This window comes from Neoarius graeffei, chromosome 13 (genome assembly GCF_027579695.1).
Source record: "Neoarius graeffei isolate fNeoGra1 chromosome 13, fNeoGra1.pri, whole genome shotgun sequence".
NCBI classification, from domain to species: Eukaryota; Metazoa; Chordata; class Actinopteri; order Siluriformes; family Ariidae; genus Neoarius; species Neoarius graeffei.
Window position 1 is genome coordinate 29,455,234 of NC_083581.1, and position 25,280 is coordinate 29,480,513.

General features: G+C 43.3%; 1 protein-coding gene across 2 annotated transcripts in view; it reads right to left on the reverse strand.

Annotated features, from left to right (window-relative positions):
- Window positions 1-25,280, reverse strand: part of magi3a (membrane associated guanylate kinase, WW and PDZ domain containing 3a) — a 439,861-nt gene that overhangs the window by 195,639 nt on the left and 218,942 nt on the right. For both annotated transcript variants that reach the window (XM_060937472.1, XM_060937471.1), the window contains exon 2: window positions 21,315-21,431. In XM_060937472.1, coding sequence (XP_060793455.1) covers window positions 21,315-21,431 — 117 coding nt within the window. The remainder of the gene's footprint in view (window positions 1-21,314; window positions 21,432-25,280) is intronic.

Sequence of the window (25,280 nt, forward strand, 5' to 3'; positions counted from 1 at the left end):
GGCCATGTTGTGACGTCAGCGGGAGAACACGCTGCGGTTCACTGGCTGTTCTACTCATAGACATCCCATGGTTCTACTCTGGTTCTACTCAATGGAAATGGCGCATGAAAACGCCGGTGAACTCTCTAGTGCTAGCTCTTCCTCTTCTGGGAGTCTAGAATTGTGTTGATCTCTTCCGAATAGAATCTATGATAGCCTACCCTCTTTACCCTTTGCCTCTCGTTGCTAGGCGGCAGTTACATGAAAGCCGCAAGCTTTCACAAGCAAATACATGACTGATATCACGCCGACTTTATGATTACATTTATGATTATCATGTAGAATCTATAGCTCTACGTACCTTTATCTTACGTCGTTTCACAACACATGTTCTGACAGGAGGACTGTCTTTGGATCCGGCATAGCTACTAGTAGACCCCCTCCGGAATACTGGCAGTGTTGCCAGATTGGGACGAATCCCGCCCAGTTGGGCGGTTTCAAGTGCATTTTGGTGGGTTTTGAACATATTTTGGGCTGGAAAACTTCAGCAGTATCTGGCAACAGATACTGCTAGTATCTGGCAACAGATACTGCTGACGTTTTCCAGCCCAAAATATGTTCAAAACCCACCAAAATGCACTTGAAACCGCTCAACTAGGCGGGAAAAATCCCAATCTGGCAACACTGTGTAGGCACTGCTGATGGTAGTCACACGTTTGTGCTGAACTGAACACCCAAGAGATTCTTTTAAGCTGGGAAGGGTGTCAAAACAATCCAAATCGAAGTGTTCAGAGCACAGGACGGATGTTGGTGAGGGCTCCCACTTGTCACGAGTGCGCCTGACTTGCTTCACCCACTTCGCATGCAGCTCGGGATCTCTGGGAAACTTGAATAAACTTACCCCATCCTTGTGGGTTTTGGAGCAAAAGCCGGCAACACAATGCGAAGGCATAATAATAATGTATAATAATAATACTAATAATGACAAACTGAACACCTGTCGCATCAACAATAAACTGGTAAGTTAGGAGGAAGGTTCTTTCGCTGACGTCATATAGCTCCTCCTCCTCCGTCTCCTGGGTGCTGCAGCCCCGTCAAATTTGCCCAAACAGCCGCGTTTTTTATCATAACTTGTAAAATAGGCGCCTTCGTGAATTAATATATGGATCGGGAATTACTTTTTATGTTATAAAACATCGCCAAAGATGTCAAAAACCTGTCATCAGCACTTTAAATTCTTAAGTGAAAGTACAACCCTGATTCCAAAAAAGTTGGGACAAAGTACAAATTGTAAATAAAAACGGAATGCAATAATTTACAAATCTCAAAACTGATATTGTATTCACAATAGAACATAGACAACATATCAAATGTCGAAAGTGAGACATTTTGAAATTTCATGCCAAATATTGGCTCATTTGAAATTTCATGACAGCAACACATCTCAAAAAAGTTGGGACAGGGGCAATAAGAGGCTGGAAAAGTTAAAGGTACAAAAAAGGAACAGCTGGAGGACCAAATTGCAACTCATTAGGTCAATTGGCAATAGGTCATTAACATGACTGGGTATAAAAAGAGCATCTTGGAGTGGCAGCGGCTCTCAGAAGTAAAGATGGGAAGAGGATCACCAATCCCCGTAATTCTGCGCCGACAAATAGTGGAGCAATATCAGAAAGGAGTTCGACAGTGTAAAATTGCAAAGAGTTTGAACATATCATCATCTACAGTGCATAATATCATCAAAAGATTCAGAGAATCTGGAAGAATCTCTGTGCGTAAGGGTCAAGGCCGGAAAACCATACTGGGTGCCCGTGATCTTCGGGCCCTTAGACGGCACTGCATCACATACAGGCATGCTTCTGTATTGGAAATCACAAAATGGGCTCAGGAATATTTCCAGAGAACATTATCTGTGAACACAATTCACCGTGCCATCCGCCGTTGCCAGCTAAAACTCTATAGTTCAAAGAAGAAGCCATATCTAAACATGATCCAGAAGTGCAGACGTCTTCTCTGGGCCAAGGCTCATTTAAAATGGACTGTGGCAAAGTGGAAAACTGTTCTGTGGTCAGACGAATCAAAATGTGAAGTTCTTTATGGAAATCAGGGACGCCGTGTCATTCGGACTAAAGAGGAGAAGGACGACCCAAGTTGCTATCAGCGCTCAGTTCAGAAGCCTGCATCTCTGATGGTATGGGGCTGCATTAGTGTGTGTGGCATGGGCAGCTTACACATCTGGAAAGACACCATCAATGCTGAAAGGTATATCCAGGTTCTAGAGCAACATATGCTCCCATCCAGACGACGTCTCTTTCAGGGAAGACCTTGCATTTTCCAACATGACGATGCCAAACCACATACTGCATCAATTACAGCATCATGGCTGCGTAGAAGAAGGGTCCGGGTACTGAACTGGCCAGCCTGCAGTCCAGATCTTTCACCCATAGAAAACATTTGGCGCATCATAAAACGGAAGATACGACAAAAAAGACCTAAGACAGTTGAGCAACTAGAATTCTACATTAGAGAAGAATGGGTTAACATTCCTATCCCTAAACTTGAGCAACTTGTCTCCTCAGTCCCCAGACGTTTACAGACTGTTGTAAAGAGAAAAGGGGATGTCTCACAGTGGTAAACATGGTCTTGTCCCAACTTTTTTGAGATGTGTTGTTGTCATGAAATTTAAAAATCACCTAATTTTTCTCTTTAAATGATACATTTTCTCAGTTTAAACATTTGATATGTCATCTATGTTCTATTCTGAATAAAATATGGAATTTTGAAACTTCCACATCATTGCATTCCGTTTTTATTTACAATTTGTACTTTGTCCCAACTTTTTTGGAATCGGGGTTGTGTTCATCGATTTCAACAGTCAAACACTCATTTCCGGAGATCAAATAGTGTTCCAGAAAAATTGTTAATAAAATACCAGACGGGCCTTCCGCGGAAGTGACGTACGCAATGACGTGGCTTAGTGGTGGGAGCTTGGAGCAACTCGGCTGTTTTTATCCTCTGCCTACGACGGAATTTCGCTAGTTTTACAAGTAGTTTTACTAAATTCCTAGGTTTTAAATAAACGTATGGCTCATTGCGCAGCACATAAATGCCAAAATGATGCTAAAAAAACGACCAGATTATATCTTTTCACCATTTACCTGGCCAGAATCACCCAACTATTCAAAAGAAATGAATTCATGTAATCGGAAGACCTCAAAACAATCTACCTGCGGTACCTGACTTATGCTCCGAACATTTTGAAAATCACCGTTTCGATGAATCGACGGGATTAAAAACAAGATCAACGAGGATGAAAAGAAAGATAAAAAGACGATGCCGTGCCAATAATATTCGCCCATTGTTCAGCTCCAAAAGTCCGCCAATGCGGTGTTGCGCGGCAACACAAACAACAACAGCGGGAGGTTAGTTTCGACTTTGTTCTACCATGGGTCTTTGTCGTATACAGGGACAGCTCCAGCCCAAGAATCTGACAGATGCACATTTGCAGAAATGTTTTCACTAATTTTACCAGATCGCTATGGGGCGTAGAGCACGTGGAGCCTTTTCCGAAGAGGGCAGGCACAGCCCGCTACGACCGTGGCTCGGCCCGGTCTGTTGGTCGAGCGTAGCTGTAGCCCGCTTAGCTGGCTAGCGGTAAAGTAAGCAAACAGCCCAAGACTGAGGTCAAGTGGTGTACATGTATCTGCACGCACATCGGTACGGATCCATCCCTGGTAATATTATCGGTGTCTTACAGTACCTGGTGAATTGTAATCAGTATTCCGATGCGTTGTAGGCTCTTTCGCGTATATTGGAAGAAAATACGAATAACAAAGAAAACTCCGACGTTAAAGAACAATCACCGACAGATCAAGAGACGGAGCATTCGGTTGAGCTTCAGGTCGACTATACTCCAGATAAAAGAATTACTCGGAACGTTTTGCATGAGCCTCACTCATTTGAAATTTCCCAAGTTTTATTTCACTGTAGTTTTATTCACGTGCTCGGAACGTGAACTGACCAGAAAGAGGGATATTGCTGTGCAGACAGACGAACCAGTCAGTGCTGGAATCCAGACAGAGACAGTCGTCTTCGAAGACCAGATTATCCAGTGTTCTTTGTTGGGAGACGAAAGCGTCTCATTAGGTGATTCATTCAAACTCTACTAATAGCAAAACCACGTTGTAAGCAGAGGATATAAACAGCTGAGTTGCTCAAAGCTTCCACTAAGCCACGTCATCGCGTACGTCACTTCCGCGGGAAGCCCGTCTGGTATTTTAATAACAGTTTATTTTTCTAGAACACTATTTGGCCTCTGAAAATGAACGTTTGACTGTTGAAATCTACAAATACTTAAGACTAAGGGGTTTAAGAGCAAATCCGCTAGAGGATCCTGTTCATGAAATCGGTATTTAAACCCAAAATGGGTGTGGCCATGAACGAGCAATGTACTGTACGTATGTTTATGCTCATGGATGTTTCCTGTGCATCCAGCAGGATCCCGTTCCATACGTCTAATCTCAACCGGATGGCCAATGTGTGCGTCTTCATATCAGTTACATCTCTAAAAGGAACCTTGTTCTGCAAGTATGAAGATGTTACCCACGGAACGCAAATTCGCGGCCATGGGGTTCATCGAGATGAAAGTGGAGCAAAGAAAAAAAAAATCCTGAACTTTTGAAAGTCAAACTAAGATGGGGGGCATGACAAACACGCAAAACCCTGCATTCTAGTGCATTTCAGTACTTATTTTCACTAAAACAAGTTATAACTTTTAAGCCTTTTTCTTTCATGTACATTGATGATTAACATTAGCCTAGTAAACTAGACCCACCCGCCTAGCAGCCAAAAATATTTTTGCCTAGCGAATGGGTCTAGCCTCGCACCATATAAACAAAAACACCCCGGGCATCAAATCGTGCCCGCCAATCACAACGCAAGGTTTTTGTTTGGATTCTTTGGGCGGGCTTTTGCAGGAGTGACGACAAAGCTGCGCGACGCTGGAGAAAGCACAACAGGAAAGATGGCTACGGCTAGTGAACAGCGCGCGTTTGACTCCGCTTTGGAATCAGTTTTAGAAGAATTAGACTTGGAGTTTTCGTTGAAACATGAGCAGGAAGAGGCTCTCCGCTCATTCCTTTTCAAGAAGGACGTTTTCACTGTTTTGCCGACCGGCTATGGCAAAAGTCTGATCTACCAGCTGGCTCCGCTCGTAGCCAAAAGGATGGGGCTAGTTTGTGCAGTACGAAGAATTAATAAACAGCTTTGAAACATTACTTTTTGATTGTTTCTTATTTTCCCGTTATTTTAAATTTAAGGGAAATTATTTCACCAAACACCACTAAATAAAAACTCTCAAAAACAGTTTAAGCAAACCCTTGGAAAACACTTGGAAAAAAAATGAGTGTATGTGGTACAGACTCCAAACTTGTGGTCATTATCTCCAAACTTCTTAATATCTAGAACCTGTTTATTAATTAATACGCATTTTGAAAAATTATTTAATTTCAAGGCCTCCCCCACTGCTTTCTGTCGCTCTGACTACGTCACAGTCACTGTTGCGCTGATTGGTCAGAGCGTTGGCCTATACGCACAGAGACAGTTTGAAAGACAGCGGTTTGTTCCTCCTACCCGCTTCGGAAATGTCTACGGATCGAGGCCAGACTAAATATTCACGTTTAGTCTGGCTTGCCAGGCTAGATTAACATGTCAAAAATATCAAATTTAATTCCCCGAGTTAATGAGTAATTTTCAGGAGTGCATTTAGAAAACGCGGTGATTTTCCTGCTACACACTTCATTACTCTGAGAAAAATCAGAAAGTTGAAGGTAAACTCCGCAAAATCCCAAAACAGTCCTGTTAAAAAGTAAAGGTCTGGTAGAGTTTCTAAAGCTTTCAGGTAGAGGTCTGCGCGGGACAGAATTTTCAGTCCCGCTCCCGCAAAGCATTATGATTTTCAGTCCTGCTCCCGCCCGCGCCTGCCATATTTTGTCCCGCTCCCGCCCGCAAATCCCGCATGATGCAGACGTTCGTGTTATTTCTCACGAAAGTTCTTGTCATTGGCTTGGGGAATTAAACATGCTGCGCTTAGCTGAGCTCTCCACTGACCGATCCTTCACCTAGCGCACGTAGCGAGGGTGTGCGTTGCCAGGCGGCATGCGCAGCTGAGGCTTTACAGAGAGATACCCATTGTGAGCTTCACTAGAGGAGCTCTGCTCTTCTGCCATGATCGGAGATCTCAAACACGGAAGAGCGGAAAGGAATCGGAAACGTACGCGAGATTAGACCACATCCGCAAATTTAGGCATCTTAAAATGTTTTTATTAATGCCAAATAAAATATCCAGCACAAATTATATATGATAGACTGCGGCAGCGGGGGCGTGGCCAAGCAGCAGTCTGTGAATGGAGGGCGGGGTCGGGGAAGCTAAGTGGCTAGGTCATTACACCTGATGTCTATTTGTGTGTGTGTGTGTGTGTGTGTGTGTGTGTGTGTTTTTTGCAGGGATGGAGTATAAAGGGAGGGGGAGAGGAGAGAAGAGGAATTCGCTCCCTGACCACAACACGTGTGTGAGTGAGTGAATGAGCGAAAGAAAGAAAGCTGAAAAGCTCAATAAAGTGCGTGTGTGAGAACACGAACTCTCGCCTGCCGTGCTTCTGTGTGTCCCGGGTTTCGGCACCACTGTAGTAATCCCCGATGTGGGTGGAGCACAGAAGCACGGCAGGCGAGAGTTCGTGTTCTCACACACGCACTTTATTGAGCTTTTCAGCTTTCTTTCTTTCGCTCATTCACTCACTCACACACGTGCTGTGGTCGGGGAGCGAATTCCTCTTCTCTCCTCTCCCCCTCCCTTTATACTCCATCCCTGCAACACACACACACACACACACACACACACACACACACACAAATAGACATCAGGTGTAATGACCTAGCCACTTACCTTCCCCGACCCCGCCCTCCATTCGCAGACTGCTGCTTGGCCACGCCCCCGCTGCCACATACACATAAATGAATAATTTATAAATTTTATTTTAAACACGTTTTTAGTTAGCGGGACTGCAGCTTATCACCTCCCCTCCCGCCCGCGCCCGCAATGAGCTTTCAAAATTTGTCCCGCGGGAGTGCAGGGCTCTACTTTCAGGTTTCAGTGTTGGGGACATTGAGCCTCGTTTATCAATCTTTTAGTCGAGTTGTGCATTTGCAGAAGCTAAAGTGAACTAAACATTTCCAATTCATATTTATGCGAGTTGAAGCCAATTGTTTACATTAGTTCGTATTGTCTGTAAATTTAAAACACACCAATGAATACCAAATCTCTCATGTAAATCAGGGGCTTGGGTGGGACGGTGGTGTAGTGGTTAGTGCTGTCACCTCACAGCAGGAAGGTCCGGGTTCGAGCCCCGTGGCCGGCGAGGGCTAGTCTGGTTAACACCAGACCATATCACAAGTGAAATATGGTCTGGAATCCGCCTATTGAATTTCTCGTAGGGGAGGTGTGGTTTACGATTGTCAACGGCCGTTTATTGGACGTTGCGAATGTCTATCATTTGGCGTATACGTAGCCCATGGCCAATCATGGCAGTTGTACCCGGTGACGTAGTTAGAGCGACGAAGAGGCAAAGAAGAGAAGGAAAGAGAAAGAGAAAGCAAAACAAAAATAGGAAAACAATGGCACCGAACGATTACTGCCGTTTGTGCAAGACAAATATGAGAGAAGCTGGTTTGGCTAGTTTCGCTCGCCGCCATGTTAAATGTGATCCGTAAACAGTCCCAAATAAACTACAAGCTTCCGTTTGTCGAGTAGTACGCGTCACCGTCTTTCCACCCCTCCCCACTCTCTGATTGGCTCCCTAACTCAGGCGAGCCTTTAGACCATAGTTTCCATGCTGTCTTTTCAGATCGGAACGATTGTGCAAAGCAGCATGGGATTTCCCAGGCTAGGCGAGGGCCTTTCTGTGTGGAGTTTGCATGTTCTCCCCGTGTCCGTGTGGGTTTCCTCCGGGTGCTCCGGTTTCCCCCACAGTCCAAAGACATGCAGGTTAGGTTAACTGGTGACTCTAAATTGACCGTAGGTGTGAATGTGAGTGTGAATGGTTGTCTGTGTCTATGTGTCAGCCCTGTGATGACCTGGCGACTTGTCCAGGGTGTACCCCGCCTTTCACCCGTAGTCAGCTGGGATAGGCTCCAGCTTGCCTGCGACCCTGTAGAACAGGATAAAGCGGCTAGAGATAATGAGATGAGATGAGAAATCAGGGGCGTAGCTAGGATTTTTCAGGTGTGTGTGTGGTTACATAATGAGTACATTATGTAACAAAAAAATCATTACCATTGCTAGTTTTAGGTAGCTTAGAAACCGGCTCTTCCATTATAGCCGTTTCTTCCACGTTTTCTTGATGTGTTCTAGAAACGGCACTAAAACTTAGCTTCGAAGCCATAAAATGCAACTTTCATCTCATTATCTGTAGCCGCTTTATCCCATTCTACAGGGTCGCAGGCAAGCTGGAGCCTATCCCAGCTGACTACGGGTGAAAGGCGGGGTACACCCTGGACAAGTCGCCAGGTCATCACAGGGCTGACACATAGACACAGACAACCATTCACACTCACATTCACACCTACGGTCAATTTAGAGTCACCAGTTAACCTAACCTGCATGTCTTTGGACTGTGGGGGAAACCGGAGCACCCGGAGGAAACCCACACGGACATGGGGAGAACATGCAAACTCCACACAGAAAGGCCCTCGCCGGCCCCGGGGCTCGAACCCAGGACCTTCTTGCTGTGAGGCGACAGCGCTAACCACTACACCACCGTGCCGCCCTAAAATGCAACTTTGATGGAAAAAAAAATATAATAAATTGCTTACCTCTCTTCACGTCGAAAGAAGGAGGAAAGTTTTGCTTGTTTTGACATGGCGAGTTATTAACACGAGGAAATACTGGTCATTCGCAACTAAAAAGACTGCAGCTCCACTGAACACGCTTTCTAGTGCGATTGTGTTGCGCTTGCGCAGAACGGTGTCAGTCCTGCGTGCCTTAGCTCGTGCACCTGAAGGCGCGCCTTGGGCACGCGCGCCGTTAACAAAGAACACCTGTCTTTAAATCAATGAACTATGTTTGGGCTGTTTAAGGACCGCGCCCATGCAAAGACGATGCAAAGTATTACGCCGTGTCTAGGAACGCGAAAAATCCGAAAAATAAATTTCGCCATTCGGAAAACCGGAGATTTTCAAGAGTTTTGTCAAATATCCGGATTTCCGGGTAAATCCGGAAGACTTTCATCTATAGCAGGGGTTCTCAACCTTTTGCAACCTGGGCCCCACCAAAGCTGGTTCATTGCAGTTGGGGGCCCCTCTTCTCACCCCGCCCCCAAACACACTCACCCGCAGTGACGCCACCCGACCTACAGCACCTTATATCGACCGATAGATAGATAGATAGATAGATAGATAGATAGATAGATAGATAGATAGATAGATAGATAGATAGCTAGCTAGCCCTGGGCTAGATTATTATTATTATTATCATCATTATTATTATTAGTAGTAGTAGCAGCACTAGTAGCATTATCCATAGTAGACTAGCAGTAAGAAAACAACAAAAACAACAAATTATTTGGGTAGAGCTGAAATGGGGAAAGCAAAAATACAGTGTGGGGTAGTAGTCTTTAAAAAGACTGTTTGGGTTTTGCGCTGTATCGATGGATTGATGATAGTAGACTAGCGAGAGTCGGCACGAGTTAACTCGGCAAGAAACCAGACTAGTGTGTGTGTGGCAAGCACTCACATGGTGGCCACGGTATGCAGACTCACTCACGTGACGTTGCGTCATGTTCGCGTCACGGGCTTAAAATAACCTACGCACAAGATTTTATGATAGATTGATGATAGATTTTATAATAGTATTGATTTGTATGTAATAGTCCAATGTCCTGCATTTTGACATGGGTAAATGTGTTGCATCTGCTTAGCTACTATAGCCTGTTAGCCCCAGATTTTTTTTTTCCTCCATACATGAAGCCTACTCGCAACCCCCCTGGAGTACCTCCGCGCCCCACCAGGGGGGCGCGCCCCCCCGGTTGAGAACCACTGATCTATAGGTTCAGAACTATCTTCAGGGAATCATTATTCTGTAGATAGCCAAGTTACTTACATCATATTTTAGTATAAATACGCATGTGATTTTAGAAAATCACGCATGCTCATCGGTCGAGAAGTTCGGACTAGTTCTCGATAAATTACCTTACGGCAAAATGGCGGCCGACTGCCGTGTCGCCGTAAGTGAGGAAGATTTACAAATGATGACGGAAAACGCCGTCACGAAAAGCACTAAAGAAAGATGCGACCAAGTTTGGTCTAAAACTATTCAAAAGGGGATTCATTTCATCCGTTTCAAAACAAAAAGTATTTTATGTGACTCGGCGGAGATAAGTCACTTTCGTATTTATACTAAAACAATTATCCGCCTCAGGCTCAGTGAATCATTAATAACGGAGACGGAGTCGAGGTTATTATTCACTCATATTTACCTTTGCCTTTGGAGAATAAATGTTAAAATGTCAATTTTGCTGTAATCAATACACTACAATCAAAAAAAAAAAAACCCTTATCAAGTGCACAAAGTTACCCGAGAGCCCACTGAAGCCTCGTAAATGGCATAAAAAAGCTGATTTGCTTGCAAAAAACACACACAAGCAACAGATTGTAAGAGAACTGATAGGACCCTCGGTGTTATGATGCAGTGTCAAGTCCGACGTGCGTCTCAGTAGGAGGAAGGACCCGGTGAATAGAAATGCTGAGTCATCCACGAGTCAAAATAAAGCAGCGTGGGCATGGCATTGAGAATCTGCCCATACAGAGAGCAAGTAACATTCAGTTCAGTTCAATTCAATTCAATTCAACAGACTGTCGAAAGAAGATTAACAGAAACGTGGATGTAGTTTTTTTTTTTTTTCTTCGTTCATGGTGGCTTTTGCCAGTTGTAATAGCGTCATTTCCCACCTCGGCATGGTAGGAGGAAAAAGAAATCAAATAAAAACATGATCGCCTCCACAAAAGGGTGCCTTTTGCCTGCTCGATCACAGCACGTAAAGCTCAGAACTATTCCAACCACATTTTACAGCTAGAGCTCAGTGTGCTGTTCTTCAGACATTCATGGAACATTTGGGGCTGAAATTGCAGCACAGCATCAACAACTACAGGAGTTTCTAAGCATGATGGGCCTTCTTGGGCTGTTTCCGTTTCCGGTTGAGAGTACGCGGTGTGCGTTTTTCTTTTGTGTGTTCGTGTAGTTTGATGTTTGTTTTCTGTTCCGAGTATTTTGTCCGCCGGTTGTGGTGTAGCTCCGGACCCAGTTTTGGTGTCGGTTCCCTCCAAGCCTTGGTGCGCCGTGGGTGATGCCTGTGCTGGTTGCTCTTGTAACATCGCTCTGTGCGGCGGTGCTTTTGTGCTTGGCATGGTGTTCTGAGCGATGTTGCCTGGTGGCGTTGCGGCGGCTGTGCAGGTGGTGTGGGATTTATCTTCGTGCGCCTGGTGGGACTGTGGTAGCGCCGCCATTGGAATTGCATCCTGACCCTCTTTTGGTGAACTCTCTTTTGTCTTATTCCCCTCCCAATTGTAAAGCTACCTTGGGTGTGAGAAAGGCGCTACATAAATTAAACATTATCATTATTATAGCAGCAACAAGCTAACGTTTGTGAGAGTATTTGTCCGAATATGAATGTTGATATCTTCTCAAAACAGTGATTAGTATGGTCACTGCTAGTTCTACTCAAGTACTGTATCTGTACATTAACTGATCTAAAGCCAATACTGTAATAAACAAAATCAGAAAGTAGAGAAGGAACACTTTAGTGGTGATTACACTGTGAGTGGAGATGTTGAGGTGGCATCACTGGTACTTGACTACTGGCTACCAGGTTGGTGAGTTGAAAGAGGGTGTTTTCAGTGGGTTTTACTGGTTATAGGTGGGGAATTACGGGTTACAACTTTACCTCAAACGCAGCATTAGATTCCTAACGAACAAGCCAGAGGCAGCGATGGAAAGGAAAAGCTCCATGAGATGTCATGAGGAACCAGAGGAGACAAATGGGAACCCGTCCTTTTCTGGTGACTCTGGATTACAAAATCACTTGAAATAGAAAGTCAAACAGTACTAAGTGTTCAGTGGGGCGGCACGGTGATGTAGTGGTTAGCACTGTCACCTCACAGCGAGAAGGTTCTGGGTTCGAGCCCAACGGCCTTTCCGTGTGGAGTTTGCACGTTCTCCCTGTGTCTGCGTGGGTTTCCTCCAGGTATTCTGGTTTCCCCCACAGTCCAAAGACATGCGGTTAGGTTAACATGAGACGGCCTTGGGCTGAAGTGCCCTTGAGAGAGGCACCAAACTCCCAACTGCTCCCCAGGCACTGTTAGCATGGCTGCCCACTGCTCTGGATGTGTGTACGTGCTCATTGCTCACGTGTGTGCTCACTGCTTCAGATGGGTTAAATGCAGAGAGGAATTTCACAAGTGTATCTGTGATGAATAAAGTTCTTCTTCTTGTTCTTCGATGAGCAGACCGGAAAGGAGTCCTGAGATGAACACAGGACAGGCTTTACGATTACACCAACCTTCTACAGTACAAATCTACAGTATCCAGATCAGATTATCCAAGCTCCTTTGAAACCAAAAGGCTGCTGGTTCAAGTCCCTGGACCAGCAGGAATGGCTGAAGTGCCCTTGAGCAAGGCACCTAACCCCCAACTGCTCCTCAGGCTGCTCTGGGTACGCTGTACGTTGCTCTGGATAGGAGCGTCTGCTAAATGCCAGTAATGTAATGTAATGTAATGTGAGACTTGGAAATAAATGTGGGTGTTTTGAGGAAGTACCAATCTATAGCATGTCCATATGGAGACTCTCCAACAGCGCTAAGTGAGTCAGAGGCTGAGCATCAGGATGAATTTCCTTATTGCTGTTTACACAGACAGAACGGATCGAAGTACAACCCCTGGCAAAAAGTATGGAATCACCAGTCTTGGATGAGCACTCATTCACACGTTTTATTCTGTAGAACAAACTCAGATCACAAACATGATACAATAATAAAGTCATTCCAAAGTGCAACTTCTTGGCCTTCAGAAACACTAAAAGAAACGAAGAAAATAAATTGAGATAGTCAGCAAATGTTACTTTTATAGACCAAGCACAGGGAAAAAAAATATATCACTCAATTCTGAGGAAAAAAATATGGAATCACTCAATTTTCAGGTAGGAAATAAGGACTCACCCAGTCAATTTCCTTTCCCTAAATTGACACCTGCCTCAGATTAGATCTGCTCGTTAGTCTGCAGTTAGAAACAGCGCAGTTATCACACCTTGGACGGCTGCTGGACCAAGTGGATTGGCAAGAATCATGGCTCCAACAAGAGAGATGTCTCTTGAAACAAAAGAGAGGATTGTCAAACTTCTTAAAGAAGGTAACTCTTCACGCATGGTTGCCAAAGATGTGGGCTGTTCACAGTCAGCTGTATCCAAGATATGGACCAAGTACAAACAGCATGGGAAGGTTTTTAAAGCCGAGCGTACTGGTAGACCAAGGAAGACATCAAAGCGTCAAGACAAAAAAATTAAGGCCATATGTCTTGAAAACCGAAAAAGTACAACCAAACAAATGAAGCATAAATGGGAGGAAGCTGGAGTCAACGTACAAGTATGTGACCGAACTGTGAGAAATCGCCTAAAGGAAATGGGATTTTCATATAGGAAAGCTAAAAGAAAACCATCATTGACACCTAAACAGAAAAGAACAAGACTACAATGGGCTAAGGAGAAGCAATCATGGACTGTGGATGACTGGATGAAAGTTATCTTCAGTGATGAATCACGAATCTGCATTGGACAAGGTGATGATGCTGGAACTTTTGTTTGGTGCCGTTCCAGTGAGATTTATGAAGAGGACTGCCTGAAGAAAACATCCAAATTTCCACAATCCTTGATGATATGGGGCTGCGTGTCAGGCAAAGGCACTGGGGAGATGGCTGTGGTTACTTCTTCAATAAATGCACAGGTTTACATTGACATTTTGGACAGTTTTCTTATCCCTTCAACTGAAAAGATGTTTGGGGATGATGAAATTATTTTCCAAGATGACAACGCATCGTGCCATAGAGCAAAAACTGTGAAAGCATTCCTTGGTGAAAGACGCATCCAGTCAAAGTCATGGCCTGCAAATAGTCCAGATCTCAACCCAATAGAAAACTTGTGGTGGAAATTGAAAAATAAATGGTCCACGACAAGGCTCCGGCCTGCAAAGCTGATCTGGCAACTGCAATCAAAGAGAGTTGGCACCAGATTGATGAAGAATACTGTTTGTCACTCAAGTCCATGCCTAAGAGACCGCAAGCCGTTATAAAAGCCAGAGGTGGTGCAACTAAGTACTAGTGATGTGTTTTGAATGGTCTTTTGTTTGTCTATTTTTCATGATTCCATATTTTTTTCCTCAGAATTGAGTGATTCCATATTTTTTTCCCTGTGCTTGGTCTATAAAAATAACATTTACTGACTTCCACAATGCTTTTTCTTCATTTCTTTTAGTGCTTCTGAAGGCCAAGAAGTTGCACTTTGGAATGACTTTATTATTGTATCGTTTGTGATCTCAGTTTGTTCTACAGAATAAAACGTGTGAATGAGTGCTCATCCAAGACTGGTGATTCCATACTTTTTGCCAGGGGTTGTATTTCCGGCCAAGCTTCGGTTTTTGTACCTCAACACAGCCAGTTAAATGGGCAGCTGATTCCGGACCAGGCTGAAATGGCGTTCCAGGGCCTCGAGCTCAAAGGATCCACAAATAGGACAGATTTGACATTACACTGACAGATGATCGTTATATTGAGGTCACACGTTGCAACCCTTATCGAGGATCATCGACTTGAAAGAGCAGAATGTAATAATCACTGCAATGAAGCAGTCAACATTAATCTAATCACCAGGGGAAAAAATAAAATAAAATAGCTCTCACTTACTAGTAGCAACTCCATTAAGTGAAAAATATGGTTTTCCGTACCGACAGAAATAAATGACAAATTAAAAATTCTTGCAAATTAAATTCATCATTTGCCAGCGATTTTAATTTAGGTTTCTTGTGAAAGAGGGATTCATCTCCTCATAGTACAAAGCTACGCCAAAAATGGAAAAGTTCTAGGAATGAAAAACGACAAAAGTTCATCTTGGCCAGGCAGTGAGAAAGAGAAAATGAGCGAGTGAGTGAGTGAGAGTGAAGTGTAGCGGCGATGGCATCAATCTCCTTCCCCAGGAGCTGGTTTTGGACAGGCAGCAAGGCTGTGGATTAAAGAGGCCGAGCAGTACGTGAGAGATGCCGCAAAGATTTACGCTTCTGTCCTGCAGCATTATGGGCTGCGCATCCACCAGGGAGGGAAACAGCTTCAGAAGGTGGTGCTTTAAAGGAAAACTCCACCCTTAAACACTTTGGTTATACTGAAATATCTCTCGTGTGTTTAGCGATTTGGTTGGAACGGTGTTTTTATTGGTGCTATGAGAAGCTAGCGGTTGTGTGTTAGTCTGTTGTCACAGGTAGACATTATTGTTCGCATTTTGGCATTTAATGGGAGGGGGAAAAAAAAAAACATGGCAAACAGCTGAACTGACGACAAAACTAAAGCGGCGCTGCATCGCTGTTGAAGTAGTGAGACCTAAATTCGAGGCATGGAACAATATATTGTGCGCCGCTAAATCAAATTTATGACGATTCAAACGATGGAAATGAAAGCAAGAGTCATCCGGAGATGACGTATCCTTCCCCGGCCCCCACATGAAACCCCAGGCCATCCTTAAAAAAAAAAAAAAAAAAAAATCCGTTTCTTGTCCACCGGGTGAGCAAAAAAAAAAAAATCTTCAGTAGGGAGGGATTTTTTTTTGTAATTCGTTCTTTTTATTTGCGACAGACACAGTTTTTAATTCTGTCCAGCCAACCTGCATTAGTTCCGTAAACGCAATTTTTTGTTCAGTTCCGTTCTCATTTTGAATAGATCTATTAGGTTCTCCTACAGATCTGTCAGGGTCGTTAACAAAGTAGGTAATGAATTTCGCATAACAAAACTCAAAAGCTGTTTGTAACGTCTCGGATGGATCAAGATCAAACGAATTTTCCAGTAACGGTTTGTGATGGTCCGACACACGGACTTTTTGTGGTTCTAAATCGACCGTTAGGCCTAGTTCGGATGAAATTACACTATTAAAGGAACAGTCCACCGTACTTCCATAATGAAATATGCTCTTATCTGAATTGAGACGAGCTGCTCCGTACCTCTCCGAGCTTTGCGCGACCTCCCAGTCAGTCAGACACAGTCAGACGCGCTGTCACTCCTGTTAGCAATGTAGCTAGGCTCAGCATGGCCAATGGTATTTTTTGGGGCTGTAGTTAGATGCGACCAAACTCTTCCGCGTTTTTCCTGTTTACATAGGTTTATATGACCAGTGACATGAAACAAGTTCAGTTACACAAATTGAAACGTAGCGATTTTTTATGCTATGGAAAGTCCGCACTATAATGACAGGCGTACTAACACCTTCTGCGCGCTTCGGCAGCGCATTGATATCTGAGCTCCGTAATCAATGCGCTGTCGAAGCGCGCAGAAGGTGTTAGTACGCCTGTCATTATAGTGCGGACTTTCCATAGCATAGAAAATCGCTACGTTTCAATTTGTGTAACTGAACTTGTTTCATATCACTGGTCATATAAACCTATGTAAACAGGAAAAACACGGAAGAGTTTGGTCGCATCTAACTACAGCCCCAAAAAATACCATTGGCCATGCTGAGCCTAGCTACATTGCTAACAGGAGTGACAGCGCGTCTGACTGCGTCTGACTGACTGGGAGGTCGCGCAAAGCTCGGAGAGGTACGGAGCAGCTCGTCTCAATTCAGATAAGAGCATATTTCATTATGGAAGTACGGTGGACTGTTCCTTTAAAATGATCAGTGAATGATTTGTTTTTCTGAATCTTTACTATTTTGTTGTTCGCTAGAATACCATTTTGCGATTTCACACTTAAGCAAATGTTTGAAAACTCCGGATCTCCTTCCTTCATGGTGGCTGCCATTTTTTTGTGCCGCACGGCGCATGCGCAGAGCTGATTCGATTCTATATTCTGCGCGGAATGCGTAAATGTCAAGTTCGATTTTAGATTTACGAACCCGAAAAAAATGTCGAAAAACCGGCGTTAAAAAAAAAAAATTTCAACCGCACAAACAGCATTCACCCGGCCGGTGGACCGTAAACGGAACATTTTTTAATAATGGCCCAACTCCAAATCTTCCTAAATTGAATTGGCTGCCATGGAAAAAATAAAAAAATCACAGAAATCCCAAAAGGTCAAAAGGCACAACTCCTCTAGTCACTTAACATAACTGTCAGGTTTCGTTGGGAAAAAAAAAAGTTTCTAGTTTCCAGAGTTATGCTCTGGAAACTCAAATGTGTACAGAAGGACAGATGGATGGACAGATGGACAGAGCGATAGCTATCCCCCCAAAAAAATATGCCGGGGGGATAAAAAATAAATCGTGATTATGAGGCTGTGTAATCTTAGTTTTTTATGAGCTGTAACTGCATTGCTTAGACAGCAGAAGGTGCAATAACGTACAATAGAGTAGTGTTTCTCAACCACTGGGCCGCGGCCGACTGAAGCGCCATCTAGTGGGCCGCAATTCCCCCCAAGTTGAAGTTAATTTTTATTTATTTATTTATTTATTTTAACTTGTAGTTGAGTACAATTGCTGGGCTGCATCAGACGTCACATCCGTCTCATTAAGCTCCGGTCACACTACAGCTCGCGGTCCTTTGCGATGGGTTAATCGATGAAAATGAGGCGTTTTGATGGCGATATACACGTGAGCTAAAAGTTGCGGTCATACAGCAGGCGAACACTTGACTGTCACGCCTTAGTGCGCTTGAGTCTGGCACAGCTCGAGCGGCCACGCGTGCTCACGGAGCGCGTTGTGTACGCTCTTGGGACCCAGTCGTTATGGGAAACACCTGATACTGATTTGAGCTCAATCAGCATGCACAGATACGGACGCTGTTTTCACAGAGGCTTTGTGAAGCATCATCATCATCACTGTCACATTTGTTTCTCGCCATGTTTATAACGCTGTTTAAATACTCTGCTTTCTGTTTTGCTTTTGAAAATATCACGCCTGCTAATAAACACGAGACTGTCTACGGCTGTCTACCTTGTAGTGTCATGATCCCCAGATCTTTAAAGGAGAGAACTCAAGTCATTTTTAAACTTGCTTTATTTCTTAATTAACGTGGTGTTCAATTACGTTTTCGGTTTTAGTAACCTTATATCGTGACTCGTATCGGCAACTAATTGCAATTAAATATTATACTGATTGACCTATTCGGTTTTTAGCCGTGTTGAATTTAGTTCGCTTGGTCCACGGCAGGCGTCGCTCATCCGCGCGATCTTCGCGAGACTTTGAAACGTCAAGTGTCAGCGCCGCCATTTTGAAAACTGTTTTACAAACGAAAATGTTGCACAAAAGCGAGTTTAAATGACGATTACTGCCGACTTTTTTCAAACTTTCCTGATTGCTATCAAAACAAACAAAACTTCCGGCGTGATTACAGCAGTATTCGAAAGAGGGCGCGCGCGTCTTTTGAAAACGTTGGCAGATGTCGGTCACTTTAATTTCCGCTCTACGTTTTACTTCCGTCCGACGATGTCGCGCACAGGTCTCGGCGAATCTCGTTTACGGCCGTCGCTTTGACATATGGACTGATATATTACAGAGCGTATTTCAAACGCTCTTAACTTGCTGTAGCAGCGACAAAATAGCGATCAAAAACGTATTCTTATGAGATAAATAGAATTTTGATTAAAACAATTGGCCTTCAGTTCTCCTTTAACTCAGCCACATATAAAAAGTTGTACTCCTCCATGCTCTTCCAGGTTTTCATCTGTGTCCCCGTGTAGAACGATGTCTGCAGCACCAGGTAGTTTGCAATGTCGGGGAACTCAATGGATGGATAATTTTCCAACTCATCGGAAAAGTCCTTCTTTGTTAGCATGTAAGGATCTAATCCCATTGAGTGGTTTCTATATCCACTTCTTTTGAGTGTACTTCTGAGCAGGGCTTTGAACCAGAATTTTTTTCCTATTGGTTCGTTCCGAACAGAAACGGAATTTTAACGTTTCCGGTTTTGGGTTCCACCATTAAATAGACGTTCCCGAACCGGTTAGAACAAAAACATTTCGTTCCCGGAACGGTTAATTACGTTCCCTGTCAGCTGTTTAACAAATGGCTATAAAATTATGTCTCTGTCTCATCCAGCTTAAGCCAAATGTAGGCTAATTCTATTACAACCTTCATTAAATAAGACAAGAAATAATTCAAAACAATTATTATTTCAAATGTTGGCGATTTGGATTCTCAGTATGTCTTCCCATCTACACAAACAGAAATGAAAGATAATTCGTTTAGTGTGTTACCAAAGGCTAGTCAGGCCCTATGCATTGATAGGCTAACAGAGGTTAACGTCATTTGATGTTCGCGAGCCTCTCATTAACGTGGACAAATATATTGATATCGTGTTTGAAATTGACGTTTTTGAATAACGATAGACTTTTACCTCTTATAGATATTATAGATTATAGATAGATATTTACCTCTTATTTAAGATGTGGAGACGTGATAGTAGTCCACCCTCCCGCTCTCTCCATTCAGTCAGCGAACGTCACACAGGAAGTGAACCCCAGCGGGTCATAGAAACTTGCGCAGGAGAAGAATGACTTTTATTTGTAGGCTACGGAAACTTTGAGGAACAAAATAAAAACCGGTATTAACCGGTTACCATTATTTTTAATAAACGTTTCTGTTCCGGAACATAAATAATGAAGTTTCTGGTTTCATTTCTGTTCCATGTGAAATAGAAAAAGTTCCCGGTTTTCGTTTTCGTTCCTTGAACCGGTTCAAAGCCCTGCTTCTAGATTTTAATTACTTGCTTGTTTGCTAAACCCAAACATGGCAATAAGTTCTTGTGTTAATGGACCAGACTCCACTTTTGGATTATTAATTCCTTTTGGCTGAGAATGCCCTGCGTGCATAGTTTGGCTTTTGGCACATCTGTACGGTTTTAAATACAATACCTACAGTTAAAAACAGTTTGTTTTTAGTTCATTTAATTAATTCCTGGGCTCCCGTCTGTAACAGGGAGTGATGTTGCATCCCATTAATGCACTTTACAACAGATGAGCCAAAATAATTGGGGATCTTTTTTTTTTAACGGGCCCCGACTCATTACAAGTATGAATAGGTGGGCCTCAAAGCGGAAAAGGTTGAAGACCTCTGCAATAGAGGAAATGCACATGACTTCATCACAGGCGGAAGTAACACAGCTCTATTGATGTTCAAAAACAGACCTAAAATGGGAGTGTGTTGTCATGCGATTGACAAATAGATTTAACAGGAAATCATAGCTCTCGTTTTACAGACTGCTGAAAGACAAAGAAAAGAGAAGTGAATGAAGGAAATACAAATGTTCATAAGTGTTTATCAAAAAAGGCCTATTTGTTATTAACTTTCATGTTTGATCAGAGGAATATTTTAGTTAATGGTGTATTATATTTTACTCCAACCTTTACGGATGTGGGTAAATAATTATTGATGATTATGAAGAAAATGAAACGAAAGCTTTTTAAAAGTTTAACAAAAGCAATATTCAAGCTGATAAACAATAAGAAAATGCTTTTTTTTTTGCCTAATAAAATTTTTCTTCATTTTAATTTTTCCCCAAAAATATGGTGGGAAAATCAAATCGTGAATCCATTATCGTGAATCGAATTGAATTGTGTTTCAAATTGAATTTGACATGCTTATGAATCCCATTGGCGCTGGTATCAGCAGGTAGTCAAACGGACCAACAATGTAGTTGAAATGTTTAATCAATCAATCAATCAATCAATCAATCAATCAATCAATCAATCAATCAATCCCCTTGCATTTTAAAGTAAATCTTGGACACTGTTGAAAATGACATGCTAATTATGAAAGATGAAGAAGCAAGTCTAAGCATGGATCAGCTCGATCATTAGTAGGGAAAAACAAGTTGGTGTTAGGAACCGCTGGCGTAAAACATACAGCCACCTGTGACTAACGCAAGCGATAAATTACTGTAATTTGCACAGGAGGATTTGTGCTGGTGTTTCCCCCATGAGCACTCACTGATTCCCGCTTACTACCACATGCCAAAACTTCTAGTGGAAAACAGACGGAACTGTGAAACACGAGAGAGATGAACGACAGCGTGAGATGGATGTCAGTATGTGTCCATGTACTCACAGGGGATGGTTCGGAGGTACAGGTTGTCTCGTATCACTTGCTGAAGCTTGTGGTCCAAGGAGCCTTTCTGGAACTGCAGGCTGAGGTAGTGGCGCAGATCCGTGTTTAACACCTTACCTGCAGAGACAACGATGACAGCACACATGTAAGCCAGCGGACTGCTGCATCACATCACATCTTTTATAATCAGATCACGGACAAAACTGTTGAACTGGCCAGAGAAGACATCTAACATGTTTACATGTGTGTGAATAAACTGTATTCGATCATAAATACAGTGGTGCTTGAAAATTTGTGAACCCTTGAGAATTTTCTATATTTCTGCATAAATATGACCTAAAACATCATCAGATTTTTCACACAAGTCCTAACAGTAGATAAAGAGAACCCAGTTAAACAAATGAGACAAAAATATTATACTTGGTCATTTATTTATTTATTGAGGAAAATGTCCCAGTATTACAAATCTGTGAGTGGCAAAAGTATGTGAACCTTTGCTTTCAGTATCTGGTGTGACCCCCTTGTGCAGCAATAACTGCAACTAAACGTTTCTGGTAACTGTTGATCAGTCCTGCACACCGGCTTGGAGGAATTTTAGCCCATTCCTCCATACAGGACAGCTTCAACTCTGGGATGTTGGTGGGTTTCCTCACATGAACTGCTCGCTTCAGGTCCTTCCACAACATTTCAATTGGATTAAGGTCAGGACTTTGACTTGGCCATTCCAAAACATTAACTTTATTCCTCTTTAACCATTCTTTGGTAGAACGACTTGTGTGTTTAGGGTCGTTGTCTTGCTGCATGACCCACCTTCTCTTGAGATTCAGTTCATGGACGGATATCCTGACATTTTCCTTTTAGAATTCGCTGGCATAATTCAGAATTCATTGTTCCATCAATGATGGCAAGCCGTCCTGGCCCAGATACAGCAAAACAGACCCAACAGACCCAAACCATGATACTACCACCACCACGTTTCACAGATGGGATAAGGTTCTTACGCTGGAATGCAGTGTTTTCCTTTCTCCAAACATAACGCTTCTCATTTAAACCAAAAAGTTCTATTTTGGTCTCATGCGTCCACAAAACATTTTTCCAATAGCCTTCTGGCTTGTCCACGTGATCTTTAGCAAACTGCAGACGAGCAGCAATGTTCTTTTTGGAGAGCAGTGGCTTTCTCCTTGCAACCCTGCCATGCACACCATTGTTGTTCAGTGTTCTCCTGATGGTGGACTCATGAACATTAGCCAAATGGGAGAGAGGCCTTCAGTTGCTTAGAAGTTACCCTGGGGTCCTTTGTGACCTCGCCGACTATTACACGCCTTGCTCTTGGAGTGATCTTTGTTGGTCGACCACTCCTGAGGAGGGTAACAATGGTCTTGAATTTCCTCCATTTGTACACAATCTGTCTGACTGTGGATTGGTGGAGTCCAAACTCTTTAGAGATGGTTTTGTAACCTTTTCCAGCCTGAGGAGCATCAACAACACTTTTTCTGAGGTCCTCAGAAATCTCCTTTGTTCGTGCTATGATCCACTTCCACAAACGTGTGTTGTGAAGATCAGACTTTGATAGATCCCTGTTCTTTAAATAAAACAGGGTGTCCACTCACACCTGATTGTCATCCCACTGATTGAAAACACCTGACTAATTTCACCTTCAAATTAACTGCCAATAGTAGAGGTTCACATCCTTTTGCCACTCACAGATATGTAATATTGGATCATTTTCCTCAATAAATAAATGACCAAGTATAATATTTTTGCCTCATTTGTTTAACTGGGTTCTCTTTATCTACTTTTAGGACTTGTATGAAAATCTGATGTTGTTTTAGGTCATATTTATGCAGAAATACAGAAAATTCTAAAGGGTTCACAAACTTTCAAGCACCACTGTAATAAATGTACCAACACAGTCAGGCTCAGTGCTGCTGCAAATCAAACGAACCCTATCCCAACCCTCCATCTGATTGCGTGATGACTCCAGAACCCTGAAGGAAGGATATATATCCCACTAATCCCAACTCTCCTGTCTATACTGGGTATTTAGCTGAAAAGCCTGAAACAATGTAGATCTTATCATGTAATGCCAGCAGTTTAGCTGCTGATGAGGAGGCTGTGCAAAGCATTCTGGGAAAGATACATGAGCCAAGGCGACCTCGGCGTTTTTCTAGCCATTGAAAGAGAGGAAGGATTTTCAGTTAATGAGGAATCCAGCACTTTTATCATTGGCTAGGGTGGAACTGGAAGGTTATTCATAATTACATCACAAGCCAATATGGAAGCCAACTATACAGACCAAATCACCAGATACGCATCGTATAATTTGGTGGCCCTGACAATTTCCAGTCTGACTTTGGTTATGATTAAGAGACCGTTTTAAATTTTTACCCCATTTTTGTAAACCCCAATTAGGTCATTGGCAAGCCTTATCTGCTAGCTAGACCTCTTACTGGATGACATCATAGCACACAGGGAGGGTGATGACGAAAGAAAACCACACGGCAAACCAATACACTTGGACGAAAGTTAGCCTTCTTTCTGATACACAAGTTCACACATGATGACTGTCGGGAGAGAGAAATGCCACCTAGAGGTATCAGTTATTCCCTTCTGGACGTCCAGCCATGGATGGCTGGAGCATCATTAGGATTTTGACTTCCTGACAGCAGTCAAACACTTATCCTTGGGAACACTTGTTGATAAAGTTCTGCCTCACCAATCATGGGTGGCTGTGAGCTCATGTACGAAGAGGAAGTGCATGTGAGCCTTCACCCTCCTAGGGGTAGCTAGCTGATGGTTGGGAGTTGGCATATGATCAGTACTTGGGGGGGGGGGGGGGGGGGGGGATTCCCCCAAAAAACCCAAGTTCTGCCTACATTCCTCATTCCATTCCCATGTGAATGCATTTCACTAGCTTGTAACCTCTACACTACTACGGCACAAAGATCTCATCTCATTATCTCTAGCCGCTTTATCCTGTTCTACAGGGTTGCAGGCAAGCTGGAGCCTATCCCAGCTGACTACGGGCGAAAGGCGGGGTACACCCTGGACAAGTCGCCAGGTCATCACAGGGCTGACACATAGACACAGACAACCATTCACACCTACGGTCAATTTAGAGTCACCAGTTAACCTAACCTGCATGTCTTTGGACTGTGGGGGAAACCGGAGCACCCGGAGGAAACCCACGCGGACACGGGGAGAACATGCAAACTCCACACAGAAAGGCCCTCGCCGGCCACGGGGCTCGAACCCGGACCTTCTTGCTGTGAGGCGACAGCGCTAACCACTACACCACCGTGCCGCCCTACGGCACAAAGATCAGCCGATTTAAATCATACTATATAACATTTCAAACTTATTTGGGCTCCTCCTACACATTAACAGCATTTAGCACACACTCTTATCCACAGTGATGTACCACATACCCAGAGGGTTAGGTGCCTTGCTCAAGGGTACTTCAACCATTCTTGCTGGTCCAGCAAATCAAACCAGTGACCTTTTGGTCCCAAAGCTGCTTCTTTAACCATTAGGCCATGTCGAACCATATTGAACACAATATGGTTCAATAATTATCAGTTCCACAGGCTGTTTATTTTTAGCATTGAACCTTGATAAACAGAGCTCGCATGCAGGAGTACAAATACAAATCACACTTCCATGGTATCGCCCACTTCATTTTGAAAGCAATGCAATCAAAACAAGTAATTTACGAAGCAAGTACCCCCCCCCCAACCCGCCAGGAGGGGACTGAAAGGATGACCTACTGGGTCACTGATTAATCTCATTTCATTAGGTAGCTGAGAAGCATATTAATGTGCTCTTACACTGACTTAAGAGGCACGGTGTTCTGATTTAATTTTAAAGTATTAATTACTCCCCTATTAATGTTTAACATGGCTAAGGCGGCTTAGTTTCAACCGGTCTTCCTGTGCTCTCTGTGGATCTCAGATCTAACAACGTGAA